At 42.1% G+C, this 15,750-nt stretch overlaps 1 protein-coding gene across 30 annotated transcripts in view; it reads left to right on the forward strand.

The window, feature by feature from the left end:
• The window catches only part of DLG2 (discs large MAGUK scaffold protein 2), a 1,047,967-nt gene extending 1,041,575 nt beyond the window's left edge, over positions 1–6,392 (forward strand). For all 30 annotated transcript variants that reach the window (XM_071798683.1, XM_071798777.1, XM_071799041.1 and 27 more), the window contains one exon: positions 917–6,392. In XM_071798683.1, the coding sequence (XP_071654784.1) occupies positions 917–1,023 (107 nt within the window). In that variant the 3' untranslated portion in view covers positions 1,024–6,392. The remainder of the gene's footprint in view (positions 1–916) is intronic.
• The last annotated feature ends 9,358 nt before the right edge of the window (positions 6,393–15,750 follow it).

The following is a 15,750-nucleotide window of genomic DNA, read 5'->3' on the forward strand; positions in this document are numbered from 1 at the left end:
GAGAGTACATTTTCCCTGAAATTTAAGGGCAGTTGAGGCATTCAAATCCTCAGAAGTTTGATGCTCTGAAGGAATAGCTATGTGTGAATTTGATTCCGTTCTTGACCCAAAGCTGCTTGCAATGACGTCAGTGAAAATGTCACATCATTGCATTTGTACAGACCGAAGAATCCCTCACTAGTTCAAAGCAAGAACTCAAGCTATAGATTATGGGAGGAAAAGAGAAAGGCATATTCTTCATGACCTGGAAAAAAAGCAAGATTTAAAACCTGCTCTTGCTCCAGCATTTCCTTTGAGTGGGTTTAGGCAGTTCCCTACTCAGAGGACTGGTATTTGCGAATAACACTCAGAAGTCCCCAGTTGTCCCTCCGCATGCTGACTGCGCATAATGTGAACTGCAGTTCCGGATTTCTGCTGGGGATACAAGGAATTTTAAGAGTATAGACACTGTGCTTTGTGTTGCAGTTGCTTTATCTTCTGTCAGCTTGGGCCTGACCTAGTTAACTTTCGCAACCCAGAGTGAGTTTATTACAACCAGGTCAGGAAAAGAATAGGCTGTAAATCTGCTACTCACTGCTGATGTAGCTTCTAAATCAAATGAAATTTAAATTTTGACTGGTGACAGTGGGGACCTACCATGCTGCCCTCCCCTAGGACAGAACTGCCAGTTCTCTAAACTGACTTAGCTCAGTCTTCTCACTACAAGCAGTTGGATGGGTCTCTGACATGGGAAGGTGCCATTGGGTTGAACTTAGTTGCCAGCTGCAGAGGTATGACTTTTCCATAACCAATATCACAATGTGCTAGTATTCCTTCTCATTTCATCAGTATCTGTGAGTACACTGAAAATCTGATGACACTGGATGCTGTAGAATATATCAATTAAAAGCAGTCTTGTTATGTTTTCTTACTGCAGCTATTGTCCAAGGAGATAGCTTAGAAGATATATATAATCAATGCAAACTTGTAATTGAAGAACAATCTGGGCCTTTCATCTGGATTCCTTCAAAGGAAAAATTATAAATTAGCCACTGCACCTCTGATTACGATGGGAGAATATTTAGAAGAAAACTATAATATACTATTTGGAGGCTTTCCTGTTTTTGTTGCATTTATGTTCTTTGCAGTCAATGTGAATTTTGATGAATGTACAACACAAAGTGTTTGAAGCCATGAAGGACACTGATGGGTCAAAGGGTAGGAACAAAAAGACTTCTACCATAAAAAGCAAATCTGTTGTGTGCTCAGAGCACCAGTTGTAGGTATAAACTTTTGACATGGAGACCCTCTGTCAAGGGGAGCTAGCCACCTCCTGTGCCCATGCGGACATTTTGATTGATTTCTATGGCTGAGCTCAGTGTGTTGATTGCTTTAAAGAGAAGTTCCCAGCTCTTGAACCTCATATAGGGCTTGATCCTGCAAGGCGCTCAGCATTGACCCCAGTCCCTACATATGAGTAGCCTGTTGACTTGGAGTCACTTGTGATCCTTCCTTATGCCGTTCAGTCCCACCAGTTCCAGTAGGACTATTCATGGGCTTAAAGCTAAGCACAGGCTTAAGCATTTTGCTAGATCAGGGCCACATGCACCTTGCAAAATCAAGCTCAGTATTTGGTCCACTTCCTACTGAAGTCACTGGTAGGATGCTCTTTGACTTGACTGGGAGGTGGGTCCTATTCTAAGCTTGTCATTGCACATTTGTGGTTGGTACACCTCGACTTTGGTAACTATGCACATCTTTTGATTTCTGAAACCAAGTCAAGCATTTCTTTTTTCCCCTTTGGAAACACTATAGCATCAGGAACTAATAACAATATAGTTTATTTTAATGGAGTTTGGGGGTGGGAAAGGATGGAAGCATTTCACATCACACGTGTGCACACAAACACATTGCCACGCAGACACACACATGTATGAGGACTCACAGTACCTATGTTGACGAGGAGGGATACAACTGGGAAAAGCTTTAACATTTTTGATTGTCTATTTTATCATTTATATTGATAGAAGGCACTTAAAGATGGAATAATTTATAAAAATAAAAAAATATATTGATGTATAGAAACTAATTTCTATAGGTAAAAATGTTTTTGTGAGATATTTTGTAAAGATTAATTAATTGAAAGATTAAATATTTACACCCTTGTGCGACTGTAAAATGTAAAGAGGACCATCAAGTTGCATTATCCCTTTTCCATAACAGATTCTCTACTATTAATGGTAAGCAAGAAAGCAAGATAATTCCTTAAATTGTAGCTGTCATCTTGTTTTTCTTTCAATTTAAACCTCTCCTTTGCCTCTATTTAATCATTATGAACTCCTATGGAAAGATCTCTTGAACTGACTGCCCTGTAGGACCTTTTCTGAACACAGAAGGATAATGCATCTTTAAATTGAAATGGATGATTTTTTCCGAAGCAAAAATGTCAGTGCTTGAATGCAGTTCATAATTTCTCTCTTGGAGGGAGTCACACTTCACCCCTGATGTTTTATGATTCTTGTTTCTTTAAAGGAAATACCAAAAGCATTTGATCTTTCCTCTCTTTGCAGGCAGACAGGTCACCAACTAACTTGTATCTTCATTCATTTCACAGTCAACAAGGGTCTTAAAAGCAAAAGCTGAGGCAATGGACATTTGTGAGGGATTTGGGGAAAGTCTGTGGAATTGCAGTTTGGGGTGACCAGAAGAGGAGAGGGAGGTATATTTTTCTTGTTTCACAATGCCCTTCCTTTGTACACTGATGCCATTCTTCACTCTGACACACAAGGGGACAACTGCAAGAGATATCATGAAGTGAACTGAATTGCCTTTGCTGCTGCTGGACCATGTTTTCTATAAAACCCACACTCTCCTGCCTGCTGCGCCGCAGGAGGCCAGTGCTTATTCGCTGGTGGCTACAGGAACCCTAATGTCTAAGGACGTTTTAAGGGCAAATGCTAAATAGACGCCTCAGTTCCTCGTCTATTTGAAGCTTACATTTCTACACCCTGTCAAGCTGACGGGTATATCCAGCCAACCTCCATGGAGAGCACGACTAGCTGGATGTTTGCAATACAGCCACCAGAAGTGACAGGGTTAAAAATACGGGCATTTAGGTGGCCCTGAGGTGGCCTCCCGCTTACTGCCCTACTATGGTAACTTTGAGAAGTTTGCACTTCTTTAACTACTATTTTTCTTGCCTGGCCAGCGCAGGTTTATAAATGAGGGTTTCAGTTATGTCTCCAAAAGAGCTTTGTAACCAGAAGGGCTAGAAACCTTTTTTTACAAACTATAAATGAATGGAAGCTTTGATTTTGGATAATTCTGCAGAAATCCACAGAGTGACCCCAGATCTTTGGAAGCCATGGATTTTTCCATGCTGGCAAAGTACTATTGCCCCAGGTTGGGAAATAGCCCACCAGACCTGAAAAACCAAGTATCCTAAAGCAGGAACTTCATTCTAATTTTCAGCTCTGTTTTTAAGCAATCGATCACATCTGCTTCTTTGTTTCTTAGTTCAGCATGCAGCCTTTTACGGTACTATCCTACTAGTAACTGTTTTGCTTTGTCATGTGCTGTGCTTTACGGTGAACAGTAACACTATGGCTGAGTACAATCAATTTTTCCATCAGTCCTTGGTTACTGTAGAAACATTATTTATTTTCCCCTGTCTGTTGTTTGTGCTTCCAGTTTAGAGTTGCCATTGCACTTCTTTTTTTTCTTTTTCTTTTTTTTTTTTTTTAAATAAAAAGTATATTTAAAAACAAATCACCAAAAGAAGCGGTGAGAGGTCTTATTTCCCCTAGGACTTGTAGTCCCATTTGTTTTGTACTTTGATGTTTTGCGTTTCATGTTTCAGCATCCTCAGAGCTGCAGTTCATTTTTGCATTGCAGCTGTTCAGATCATACTGGGTGGCAGTGGGAGGAGGAAGAGAAACATAAGATTCATGCAGAATTACATCTGGTGCAAAAAGAAAAAAAAAAAAAAGAGAAGAAGAAGGAAAAGTCCAAACTCACAACCCACAGCAATTGGCACCTGAGACCATGTTGGTGCTAACACAGCTTAGCATAATCAGTTTCCTTTTCTGTCCATGTAAAAGACTTGTGAGCATCTAAACATGAGACAAATGCAAATGCTGGACCCTTTAGGAAAAGTGCCAGATCACACCCCTGGTGCTATTTCTCATGTTCTGGCACTGTGTGTAGCACCGTAGGGTCTAAGCAGAACCAAAATTATCACAGCTTTTTGTCCACCCATGGATGATCACAATGACATCTTGCTAGCTTTGTGCAGATGTGCAATATTACAACCTATTTATTTCTCCTTGCCACAGAGCATCTTCCGTGCACTGACTCATTGGGAGCTTGCTAGCAAGGCTCAGTGAAAAGGCACTGTACTGGTCTGACGGTCTGACCATCAACCAGTGAAAAAGCCTCTTTTGCTTAATCCCCCTTCCTACAGAGGTACCCTGTCCACGCTAGCGCTTTGTAATTTCTTTGGTAGTAAAGGCTGTTTCTAGATAAATATTCTGTGATGTAATTGTGTTTGTAGCTAGCATGGTTTGATGCTCCGGTGTGGATAGGGTCCCAGGAACCACCCTGTGAAAGTCAAGGATAAGAAATCTCTCCGTTGCACTGAAATTTCAAACCCTCATCCTGGAGAGCAGTGTGGAACCTGAGCTAATAACCACTACGAGCCAGTGACAGTGTCCTAGTTCTGCAGCGTCCACCTACCTATTTACATGAGTTTTCTATGGAGAGAGGTGTTACACCTTCACTGTTAACTTACTCATCAACACTCAGTCAGGTTGTATTTTGGTTTGTTTTCATTTTATTTTTTGTTTTTCAAATTGTATCCCTGACCGGAGGATTCAGTGAGTGATAACACAAGAGGATATTTGTAGGATAAACAGTGTTCGTTAAAAAAGTCTCAAGCTTCTTTTTAAACCGCAGATTTAAAGCCATAATATCTGCCATGTTCACAGAAAGTGGTCTTTTGTCATCCACAGCTTTTAATCTTAACATTTTTTCTCTTGAACATTTTGTCTGCCATGTTATACATGCAGTTCACTGTGCAACTGCATTCATGTGCTCAAGCCCATGCCTTGGTGGAATAAATGTGTTTTCCTATTACATTAAAATCAGAGGTCTTGTCAATTAGTTCAGATGTAAGAATGAGGTTGTCATTATATTAAAAGAAAAAAAAGAGTTTCCAATTTAGGGCACAAATCAGTATCAAAGTTAACAGTAAATAACATCTCAAATCTATTCAACGCATAGATAGCCTAGATCCTCAGCTGGTGTAAATCATGGTGACTCCATCGATTTCATAGAAACATAGAATGGTTTGGGTTGGAAGGGACCTTGAAAGGTCATTGAGTCCAACCTCCCTGCAATGAGCAGGGACATCAGCAGAGTCTGTCCCATTTACACCACTTGAAGTTACACATTCTCCCCATTACACTGACATTTTAGCATTATTATAAAACACCAAGGCCACACGATTAAACAGAAGCTCAGCACTTTCCATCATCATCATTATTTAGTGCTTATATTACTGTAGCACCCAGAGGGCCAAGTCATGGACCAAGAACCTTTTGAGGTCAGTGCTGTGAAACTGCTGAACTAAAAGACCCCCATGGGCCAAATGCTGTGGCAGGATTTTCAGAAGGCTTCAGCCTCACTGACATCTCACCAAGAGCAATAGGAACCACCACCCCGTTGGCCCTTTTGAGATTCTGTCTTTAAGGCAAGGAGCATGAGAGGTGACCCATCATCCCTCACACCACGTTAGCAGCTTACGCCTCCTGGCCCTGACGTATAGCACAGGCAACTTGCCCTGGTGTAAAACAGCGTTTCTGGGGATGGGCAGTAGCCAGCATCCTAGGCAAGATCTTTTTGGGGAAAAAAAGGAACCAAAAAAAAAAAAAAAAAAAAAAGAAATAAAAGAAAAACAACACTGTTGGCTCTTAGTGGGATAGCAACCTTTTAATTTGTGTTCCTAAATTTGAATCGGTCAGTCCACATTTCCGAGTGCAGCAGCCTGTGCTCAGCAGGCGGCTCCACCCGGGGCGCTGGCCGGCGCGCGTCTCTTTAGCAGGATGTTTCTCGGTCCGGCTGTGGTGTGGGGTACTCAGAATCTGAACTGGAGTTTACAAAAATACCCTGTCCAGCTTACACTCCTGTTATGTGTAAATACTCTGCGCATCCATTCCATTTGTGTAAAGAATAAAGCACACACAATTATAAAAATTAAGATGTATATTTCATACTAGCTGTGTCCTTGCTTATTTATTCCGGTCCAAGCTCTCAGCTGTGGTTCAGTTGTAAATGCTTGATAGAGTGTTTATAAATATGTCATGAATTTTATTATAAAATATTAATATTAAAGCATTTTTACACTTTATAGCAAATGGCTTCTTCACAAGGCATAATTTGTCTCTTTTCCTTAAAACAGAATAGTAAAAGAGAATGAATATGCTCTTAACATGTCTTGAGACACTATCACATCTATCACACAAGACAGGCACAGGTCTGGAAGTGGAATGGTGGTTTCAAAAATGACTGAGGATACAGAAACTTCTTCCTCTCTTGAACTTTTTTGTTCTTTTTAATTTCACATTGATATGGGAAGTTACCATCAAGCAGATTCACTCTGGTGAAGTACTGCCCCTTTCTCCCTAGCACACCTCTTTGCATTGGGTACCATCAACATCTTGGTGAATAATTATCAGAATATTTTTTTAAAGTTAAAGAATTGTTCTATGTTTCTGATGTCACAGCATTGCCATTGGGACAAGGATTGGAATAATTACACGCTTGTAAGCAGCTTAGTGGACCATAAACTTTAGCTGTGCTATGGGGTCCCAACAGCCCAAGAACCACGGATTTTGGCTGTCCCAGGGATGTCTTTGCAGATGGCTCATGGGCCCCAGGGAGGCCAGTGAACATTGTCAGTCTCTAGAAGAGGCAGAAACACGACAGGGACACTGCTTTCAACACAGAGACGGTGCAAAATTCAGTCTGCAGAGAACCACAGAGCCTCCGTATGGCTCTGAGATGCACAGCTGACACTACAGGGGGAAAAACTCTGTCCACAGAGTTTTACATGCATCATCATAAACATGGTTAATGATCTAAACATTCATTGTGATGCTTTAGCCTTCTCCAATAGATTCAGAAAACGGAGAGAATCTAAACAACAGTTCACATTGATATGCAGATGAGCACAACTTAGGGGAAAAAAAAGTAAGCATGTTATTTTTGAGATGTTTACTGAGAGATTTTTCACAGCAGTAAGTTATTGCTCCAACAATCCCAGCAACAAAGTGGAGTTGCTTTCCAGCACAGGACTGTACAAAACAGTCTGTAGGTGGGCCATTCATTACAGAGCAGCATCTCGTATTAAAGTACTTTCTTCGTCATCCTATATCTAGGCAAACCTGTTGCCTCAGCCGGGCATGGGATATGTCCTAAACAGTTGCCTTCTCTCATTTTTCCCATTGCTTTTTAATGGTCCCTTCACACAGCCAGCCAAATATCTGGACTCAGTTGTCCAACCTCACCCCTTTGGCATGAAAGATACCATGTCCCAGTTTGAAAAATTATTCAGGGCTAGAGTTGCAAGGTAGGTGAGCAGTGCTTCTATGTACAGATACTACCAAGTGCCTAATCCGTCTTGGGAAAGTCATTTTACACTGATTTTCAAAGGAATTTAGGTGCCTATCTGACATCAGCAAATTATTAATTTCACTATAATCACAGCACTTTACAGTTGGCACATAACAAGGCAATGACACCTGAGTCCCTATATCACCTGTGAGAGAACAGGAAAATGGCAATTAATTTCCTGAATCTCTGGACACGCATCAGATCCACTTCCCCACCAGCAAACCATACAGCCATCTTGATTATCACAAATCTTGAACAATGCAGGAATAGTTACCATAATAGCCCTTATCAGAGCAGGACTCACCAACAGCCCCACTACAGAGCCCATTGCTGCAAGGAAGGTGACACCACGGCTGCAGAGCAAAGGCTGCTTGGGTTGGTTGGCTGGACATGTCACCAGTGAAACAGCCACAGCTGAACTGGTCTACAAACCAGTTTGGAAAGCTGAGGACAAAAGCGCAGCTCCCCTGCTGAGGGGAGGGGGGCCGTTCTGGATGGTACCCACCACTACAGTCTGTTGCTGATGGAGACGGTTCCTCCCTGACACACCGGGGAGCTGATGGTGCCAAATATCCCAGGAAGGCAGAGCACGGTGCCCGGAAGAGATAACTGATTTTAGTCAGCAAATAAATTGAAATGCTTGCTGTAGAAGCTCATTAACTACTGTCAACTGCTCATTAGCCCTTGATCTAAGCAGAAGCAGGTGGTGGCCACCAGGGAAAATGGATTAGGTCTAATATGTTATTAGTGTAACAGTAATAGGGCTGTTATAACATCAGTAGAAAAGCGATGCACAGCTGGCCCCTACACTACCCCAACTGATTAGCTAATGTCTCAGGCTAAACAACTATCCTGAATTTGAGGACTTGCTCTGGTATGTATGGAAGGTAAAGAGCTTTCACTCAAGCTTCTTTTGGCTTCCCTTCCATGCAGTGACCCCCCAGCACTGCCGAAGACTTTACCTTGCAGCAGAGTCTGGAAATGCAATAGGGTATCAACTATAAATTGCAGTTTGCAGGAGTCTTTAAGCTGTAAAACTCTGGGATGGGCTTTGAACATGTAAGAAAAATACAGAGATGCTGGGAAACTGGAGTTAAATCTGCTTATAATGACAGCTCACGTGAACTCCCCTTCTGAAGCAGAAACTCACCAGTGGCACCACCAAACCCAGCCTGACCTCTGCCAGACCCACCTGCTCCAGCAAGCTGGACTGAACAAAAATCATGCTGGTTCCAAGGAAACATTTTCTTTGAGGTCTTCTTGCTACCTTCTCCCTTTTTCCCACGAAAGGGTGTTACCACTGTGCCATCTGCAGTAACAGCTGGTCAAGGGGCTGCTCATTATCTTCAAAGGCAAAGCATGGAGCTAAACTGTCAGAGTCATCACCACCTTTAAGTACTAAGAGTGTCAAACCTATGTCAAACACTCATTTCGTTCTCTGCTTTTCAACAGAAAGTGTTTAGAACACTGTCAACCTGATGACTTACAAAATTAATCTAAAGGGTCTGAGGGTAAATGCTTGTCTTATACTCCTGTCATCACCTGTGTACAATAAGGGGGTTTGGACAGGCTTTGCAGGATGCAGGAGCCACCAAAGCATCCTTTTTCCTCCTCTGGTGGTGCATTTAGTGGCCGTATTCTGCCTGCCTGGATGTGATTTGCTGGGATTCAGTTGCTGAGTAATGGCCATACACCTCCAGTAAAGTATTAGGCAAATATTACCTAAGCTTTTAACTCCCCATCTGTATATAATCCTTCTTTAATAGAGCTGGCATTTGCCATAGGTAAGTATGTTTATCAGCTTACAATATAATCCCACAGGCAGCATATCCAGAGCCTCTTTTTTTCAATAGACACCACATCGTCCTATTTTAGAGACACCAAATGAGAAGGAAAACACTATTCTGAGGCTGTGTTTGCTAAATAGGGTAAAGCCCTGCAGATCCCCAACTCCAAGGCAATTAGCAGAAGGAGCGTTTCCAACTAAACAAGCTTAGGTGTCCACCTGATCTTAGTCCATGGTGGAACTGGATTTGGGGAATGGGTGCACTGTATGAGGTAAGTGGATAGTGCCTTATTCAGCTGGCTGGTTTTGGGCTGGGAAGGGGGTGATAATCTCGTTAACTATAGCAGGTACATAGGTGAGGCCATAGGTCCCAGACAGAGTAGATGGAGAGGTGTGGTGGCAGGTCTCACATTGTTCAGTGCCTGCTTCACTCCATTAACCAGCAGAGTTACAGATGGAGGTTAAGGGGTGTCTAAGCATAACATTAGATAGGAAAAGCACCAATTTCAATGCATTAAAAAAACTGAAATAAAACACTAGGGACCAAGCAAGCAGTAATTTGTAGTCCTATGGAAGAAGCCAGTTGTTAAAGGAGCCTTCGCTCATGGAAGCAAATCCCCAGTGACCACAAACTTCTGCCCTAAATACAGCAACTGCTTTCGCTTAAGCAGGAATCAATAGACCACAGTGTGTGCCCAAGAGCGACCTGTGCACCCAAGGCACAATCTCACTGTTCTCAAATGCTCTCTGAATCATAGAATCATTTTGGTTGGAAGAGATCACAAAGATCATCAAATCCAAACACTAACCTACCACTGGCACTAAACCATGACCCTAAGAACTTCATCTACACATCTCCTAAACACCTCCAGGGATGGTGACTCAACCACTGCCCTGTGTATCCTGTTCCAATGCCTGACAACCCTTTTGGTGAATAAATTTTTCCTAATATCCAATCTAAACTCACCCTGGTGCAACTTGACGCCTTTTCCTCTGGTCCTATCACTTGCTACTTTGTAGAAGAAAAGGGCCCAACCATTCCAGTGCCCCAACCCATCACGTTAAGCCAGCTCCACCAGCTCTGCAGAAGAGCTGCAGGGTTGTTCTTCCCCACATTCACACACACACCATGTGCACATACCGAGCATCCAGAGACACAAATCACCAACTCGAGCAGCTCGAGCGTCTTGGCATCAGAGCAGCCACTGCAGCACAGGTTCAGCTGCAAATGCTGAGGGCAGCAGTGCCATATGTCCCCCTCTGGACTGCAAGCACCACATTCCCATCTACAAATCTCAAGTGCAGAGCCCAAAAACTCCACAATATCTTACAGGGTAGACTTTTACAAGGCTGCTCTTCAAGGTCCCACACATAGGTACCCAGGCAGTATGTACCCATCACAGCCCAGCCCAGAGCAGAGAATGCATTCAATAGATTTTCTATATATTATAGCTGTCTTGAGATTCAGTGCAATAAAGCCAGTGTCCTGCTGGATCACTCAGCCTGGCTGGAAAGCTTTTGGGAGGAAAGGGGAGAATAGACACATAGGCAGTGCTATCTCATGGAGGGTCTGCCACCCTTGGCTGGAGCAGCATCATTAGAGTGTTGGAGGTACAAGCCGTTTAATAATTAATTGTTTTGATAGCAGCTAGAGTTAAGTCTTCCCAAGCCTCCCATAGAAACACAGCCAAAAATTTATATTTGCCCTGGGTGGTGTTTGACATTTTGTGTATAACTGAGGAATCTGCATCCACATGATGTGTGCCCACGGTGCGAGGAAGCAATAACACTACCTCACGCTATCCTACTATCTTGCACGATCTCTGCTGTGTTACGACAGTGTAGGCAAGAAATAGTTTAAACCACAGCATCTTTATTGCTATTTTTTAGCCAGAGGTGCGAGAAGTGCGGGCAAGGAACAAAAAAAAATGACAAGAGAGTGATGTTTTATTGTGAAGGCTATAATAAATGCCTTTGTTTGAGCAGGGGTAGAAAAGGTATAAAGAGAGAATATGGAGGTGAGGCAAACAGAAGAAGCCAGTGGTAGAGGAAGGACTTGGCCTTGCGCAAAGAGGGAGGAAGGGGGCCGAGGAGCCAACAGTCACAAAGCCTGAAGATATTATCCAAAGTGATATCAAGGGTTAGAGGTGCTCACAGGTAGCATTGGTCTCTCAGGGCAGTATTTCCTTTTTCTTCAAGAAAAACAAAGAACAGCACTGATAACTATAGGATAAAATATGAAGTAAGGTGTCTTGGGTATTCTTCTCCAGCCTCTTCCAAAGACAAAAAAATATTCCTCTGTATTTTGTTGGCACACCAGGGTGGAGCTGGCTAATTAACTAGGGTGGGTAGGCGTGGCAGTCAGAAACCCACTCTGGTAAGAACAAGAGAAGCTACAAAACCACCTTTAGGAACCTGTCAAACCCAGGCTCCCTCTGAACTGCAGCTGGGATGCTTGTGCCTGGCTCGTGGATTTCTCTCCACGATGGCTCTGCTCATCTCTTCGGCTTGACTTGCTCTTGGATGCTGGACACACAGTTCACAGCTCTTGCAAGCAATGAGTGCTGTCCCCTCAAGCAGTGAGCCAAGCATGCTGATAACACCATTTACCACCAGGAATGGAGGGGTGACAGCTGCACAGCACTGAGTTCCATACATGTCATTAATCCAGACACTGGGCAACGTTATTGAAACTGGAGGAAAGGAGAAGATAAAAAGGGCCATCACATCTCCTCTGGTTTTGTCCCATCCTAGCATTCTTGAGCAGGAAAGCTGCAAGTTCTCAGCCTCATTTCACATCAGCGAAGTTTTTACAGGCATTACATTAGTGCAGTAAATTACAAGCATGCTGGAATTTGGCCAAGACAATGTGTGAACCACTTCTTGTCGTTCTAACCATGTGAAGAGGACACAGTTAGGACCTGAAGGAATGGCAGGAAGATGTGCCAGGGGAGGTTTAGGTTGGACATGAGGGAAAGGTTCTTCACCCAGAGGGTGCTGGACACTGGAACAGGCTCCCCAGGGAGGTGTCACGGCCCCAAGCCTGACAGTGTTCAAGAAGAGACTGGACAATGTCCTCAGACACACGGTGTGAACTGTGGGGTTGTCCTGTGCAGGGACAGGAGTTGGACTTGATGATCCTTTCAACTCAGAACATTCTGTGATTCTAAGAGACCCACCTTCTTCACTAACACACACTTCCTAGCACTTCATGCTATTCCCATAGGTTTACAGGGTGCAGCAGCACTGTGGGTCACTGTTCCATTAAACAACTTGCTGTCCTAAAGACATCCTGATCAGTGGAGATGAGAGCAGGAGGGAGAAAACAGTACAGTAAGTTGAAGAGTTAGTGTGGCCATGGAAAACTGATACCGTGGAAAGCTGACTGAATGGCAGCATTAGAGTTAAAATGAGAGTTATTCTAAATCTGTGTTTTCCCAGTCACTTACAGCATTGCATCTTTACTGGCCGCTGACCCTGCTGATCCTAGGATGTGTCAACTAAAGTATACAGCCAGAATTAAACAGGAGGAGGACGAGGAGGAGGAAGAAAATAATAATAATAATAATAATAATAATAATAATAATAATAATAATAATAATAACAACAACAACAACAACAGTAAAGACTTCCTGCCCAGTTTGAAATTTCAGGCTTTTGGATGTGTGTCAAAGAGACAGAAAGTTGAATGTGCTTGAACTTTTCATGAAGAAATAATGCCTCCAAAATGTCAGTTCAAAAATGTCGCATATTTTGACATTCTGGACTCAGAATAGATCATTGCAGACTGACAGACCATGGCAAACCCATATCAGCTGGTGGTTCTTTTTTTTTTTTTTTTAGTATAAAAACACCTTTAAAAAAATCTGTTGTTTGGTCTGGCTACATTTCGCTTAGATAAACCCAGCATCTAATGGGAAAAATAAAGAAGTTTGTTCCAGACAGTGTGACCAGTTTTGCCCAGACCCTTGAGAAGTTTCTGCAGTGGAAAATGAAGTTTATTTTTGATATGGGAACTCACTTGACAGAGAGAGAGATTTGTGAGCCATTAATAAGAGACCATATCATACACTTACACAGATCAATTCCCATCCAAGAGCAAAAGTAGGAGATAAATGACAAATGTGTTATAGAGCAGACACTAGAGACTTTGACTGCCAAAATGGTACTGTATATTTGAAAACTGATTTGGAAGTGAGTATATCAGAGAAATACCAAGCATCCCAAAATCTTTCTCCTTCTCAAACACCTATTGAAGGTTTTTTTCTGCTAATTAATGCCCATAAAAGAGTCATTCTAATCCTATATTTTCAAATTGCCTGTGTTTATACCAGAAAACAAAAAGTGCTTCAAAACTAGAAATGAAGGAGGATAAGATAGGTCCGATAAAACTGTTTGGATATGTTTCAAGTTGCAGAAAAATCAGATTTAATGTGATGAAGCAGAGGGACTGATAGAAACCAGCCATCCACGGTGATGACCCAGGAAAACTGTAAGAAAAGCAGAGTGAATTATGATACAAAATATAGCAGTCAGGTTAAGGGGAGATTAACAATAAAAGAAAATCTGTTAGATAGGAGTGGAAACCAATATGGTAGAAATCGGCTTGGTCAGAAGAGGAAGGGATGGCAGTGAAGAATGAATCTGCTCAGACATGGGTCCATTTGAAATATAAACCCTAGGAAAAGACTCACCAAAATTTGGTATTCTGAGAGAACTGACACTCTTCAGCTACATTAAGCTGTTAACCCAATACCTTCAAAGCCACACATGAATGCCTTGTTGTCTGGTAAACAGCTCGAAAATAGTTTCAGAGCTATGAAACTTCACTTTCCATTTTTTCAATTTTTCCATTTTTACTTTCCCAAAATCCTCGTGCAACAGACAATATGCCTAATATCATACTACAGATACACACAACTTGACCCACTTGGAGATACTTACAGCAGCCAAATCTCATTGTTTTGCCTCGGACTCTGCCTGGTCGAGACTCTGGCTTCTTTACTAAACCTGCTATTTAACAGGCACTATTTGCATAACCAGCCTAAAGCTAAAAGGTTTTTTCCAAAATGGGCAAAGGAGCTTTGCAACAAATGTCAACCTGTATTTGAAATATTCATCTCTACCACTTCAATCATTTGCGATGACCACTAGCACTAAGCATTAATCACAGATATAGCTAAATCAAGGGACGTATATTTTTTGTACATAGTCAAAGGAAGTGCCACAGGCCCAGTCTCCGGCCTGCTCTGTGGCACAGCCCCAGTAGCCACCACAGAGCAATGGTGCTTCTGTGAAGAACCCTGGCCCAACAACTTCTCAAGAGTTTTCTTTAGTCCAAATTCCCTTTGTCGGGGATGGGATCCAAGAACACACCCCTATACCCACCATTGCCTCTGGATTTAGCAGTAAGCAGTACTTCTTACAGACAAGAGATATTTCTCCCTATTCAGCAAAGATTAGCTGTGGGATTCCCCCTTTCTGACTTAAAATCCCGTAACTCAAAGACTATACTGCAAAATAGTTCACATTTACATAATACCCCTAACACAAGCAAATCTGTCTTCCCACATTTGAATCCAGGCATGTTTTCTTGGTTGTTTTTTCTTACTCTTGTATTATAGTCATAATGAATAGGAAAAATAACTCAGAAGACCTCCTCTTCCCCCCTAAAATTCTTATTTCAAATTTGTCATCTGAGGTCATGAGAGGACAATACCATAAATTCTGACCTCAGCATTTTCCACATGTAAAGACTGGTAAAGAGTGTAAAAAAACAACATTATAGCAATACTGTCAGCCAAGCCCTGTAAAATACAAGAGTGTGAGAGGTGCTGATGGCATATCAGAAGCTTGAAAACAGTCTCAAATAATGTCAGCAAAATGTTTTGAAAAACAAGAAATTGAAGATGACAAGCATGAAGATCTAGCAAAATAAAGATCTGTTGAAATATAAAGTGCCATTGTTCATCAGAAATCAAGTGAATCTTAGTCTATACGTGTTTTTCTTACAACAGGACACTTGCACTGTTTCTCACTTGGTCTGCAAAAGTGATAGCAAGTTTATGTCCGTTTTCGCAAAAAATTGCCCTGTAAGCTGCTTTTTCAGCTTGGCAATGCAGCAAAATCTTATGTTTACCTATCACACATTTTTAAGCCATTGAGTTTTGCAACAAATAATAGAAAGAGTCAATCATATTTTTAGCGGAGGAGCCGTGGTCCTGACTGCATTTGGGTTATCTCTGTTGTCATTTACTGCTCCCCATCAGTGACACATCAGTGCCAGAGCTGCGGGCAGATTTCAAGTTCATTCA

This window comes from Patagioenas fasciata, chromosome 1 (genome assembly GCF_037038585.1).
Source record: "Patagioenas fasciata isolate bPatFas1 chromosome 1, bPatFas1.hap1, whole genome shotgun sequence".
In the NCBI taxonomy this organism is placed as follows: domain Eukaryota; kingdom Metazoa; phylum Chordata; class Aves; order Columbiformes; family Columbidae; genus Patagioenas; species Patagioenas fasciata.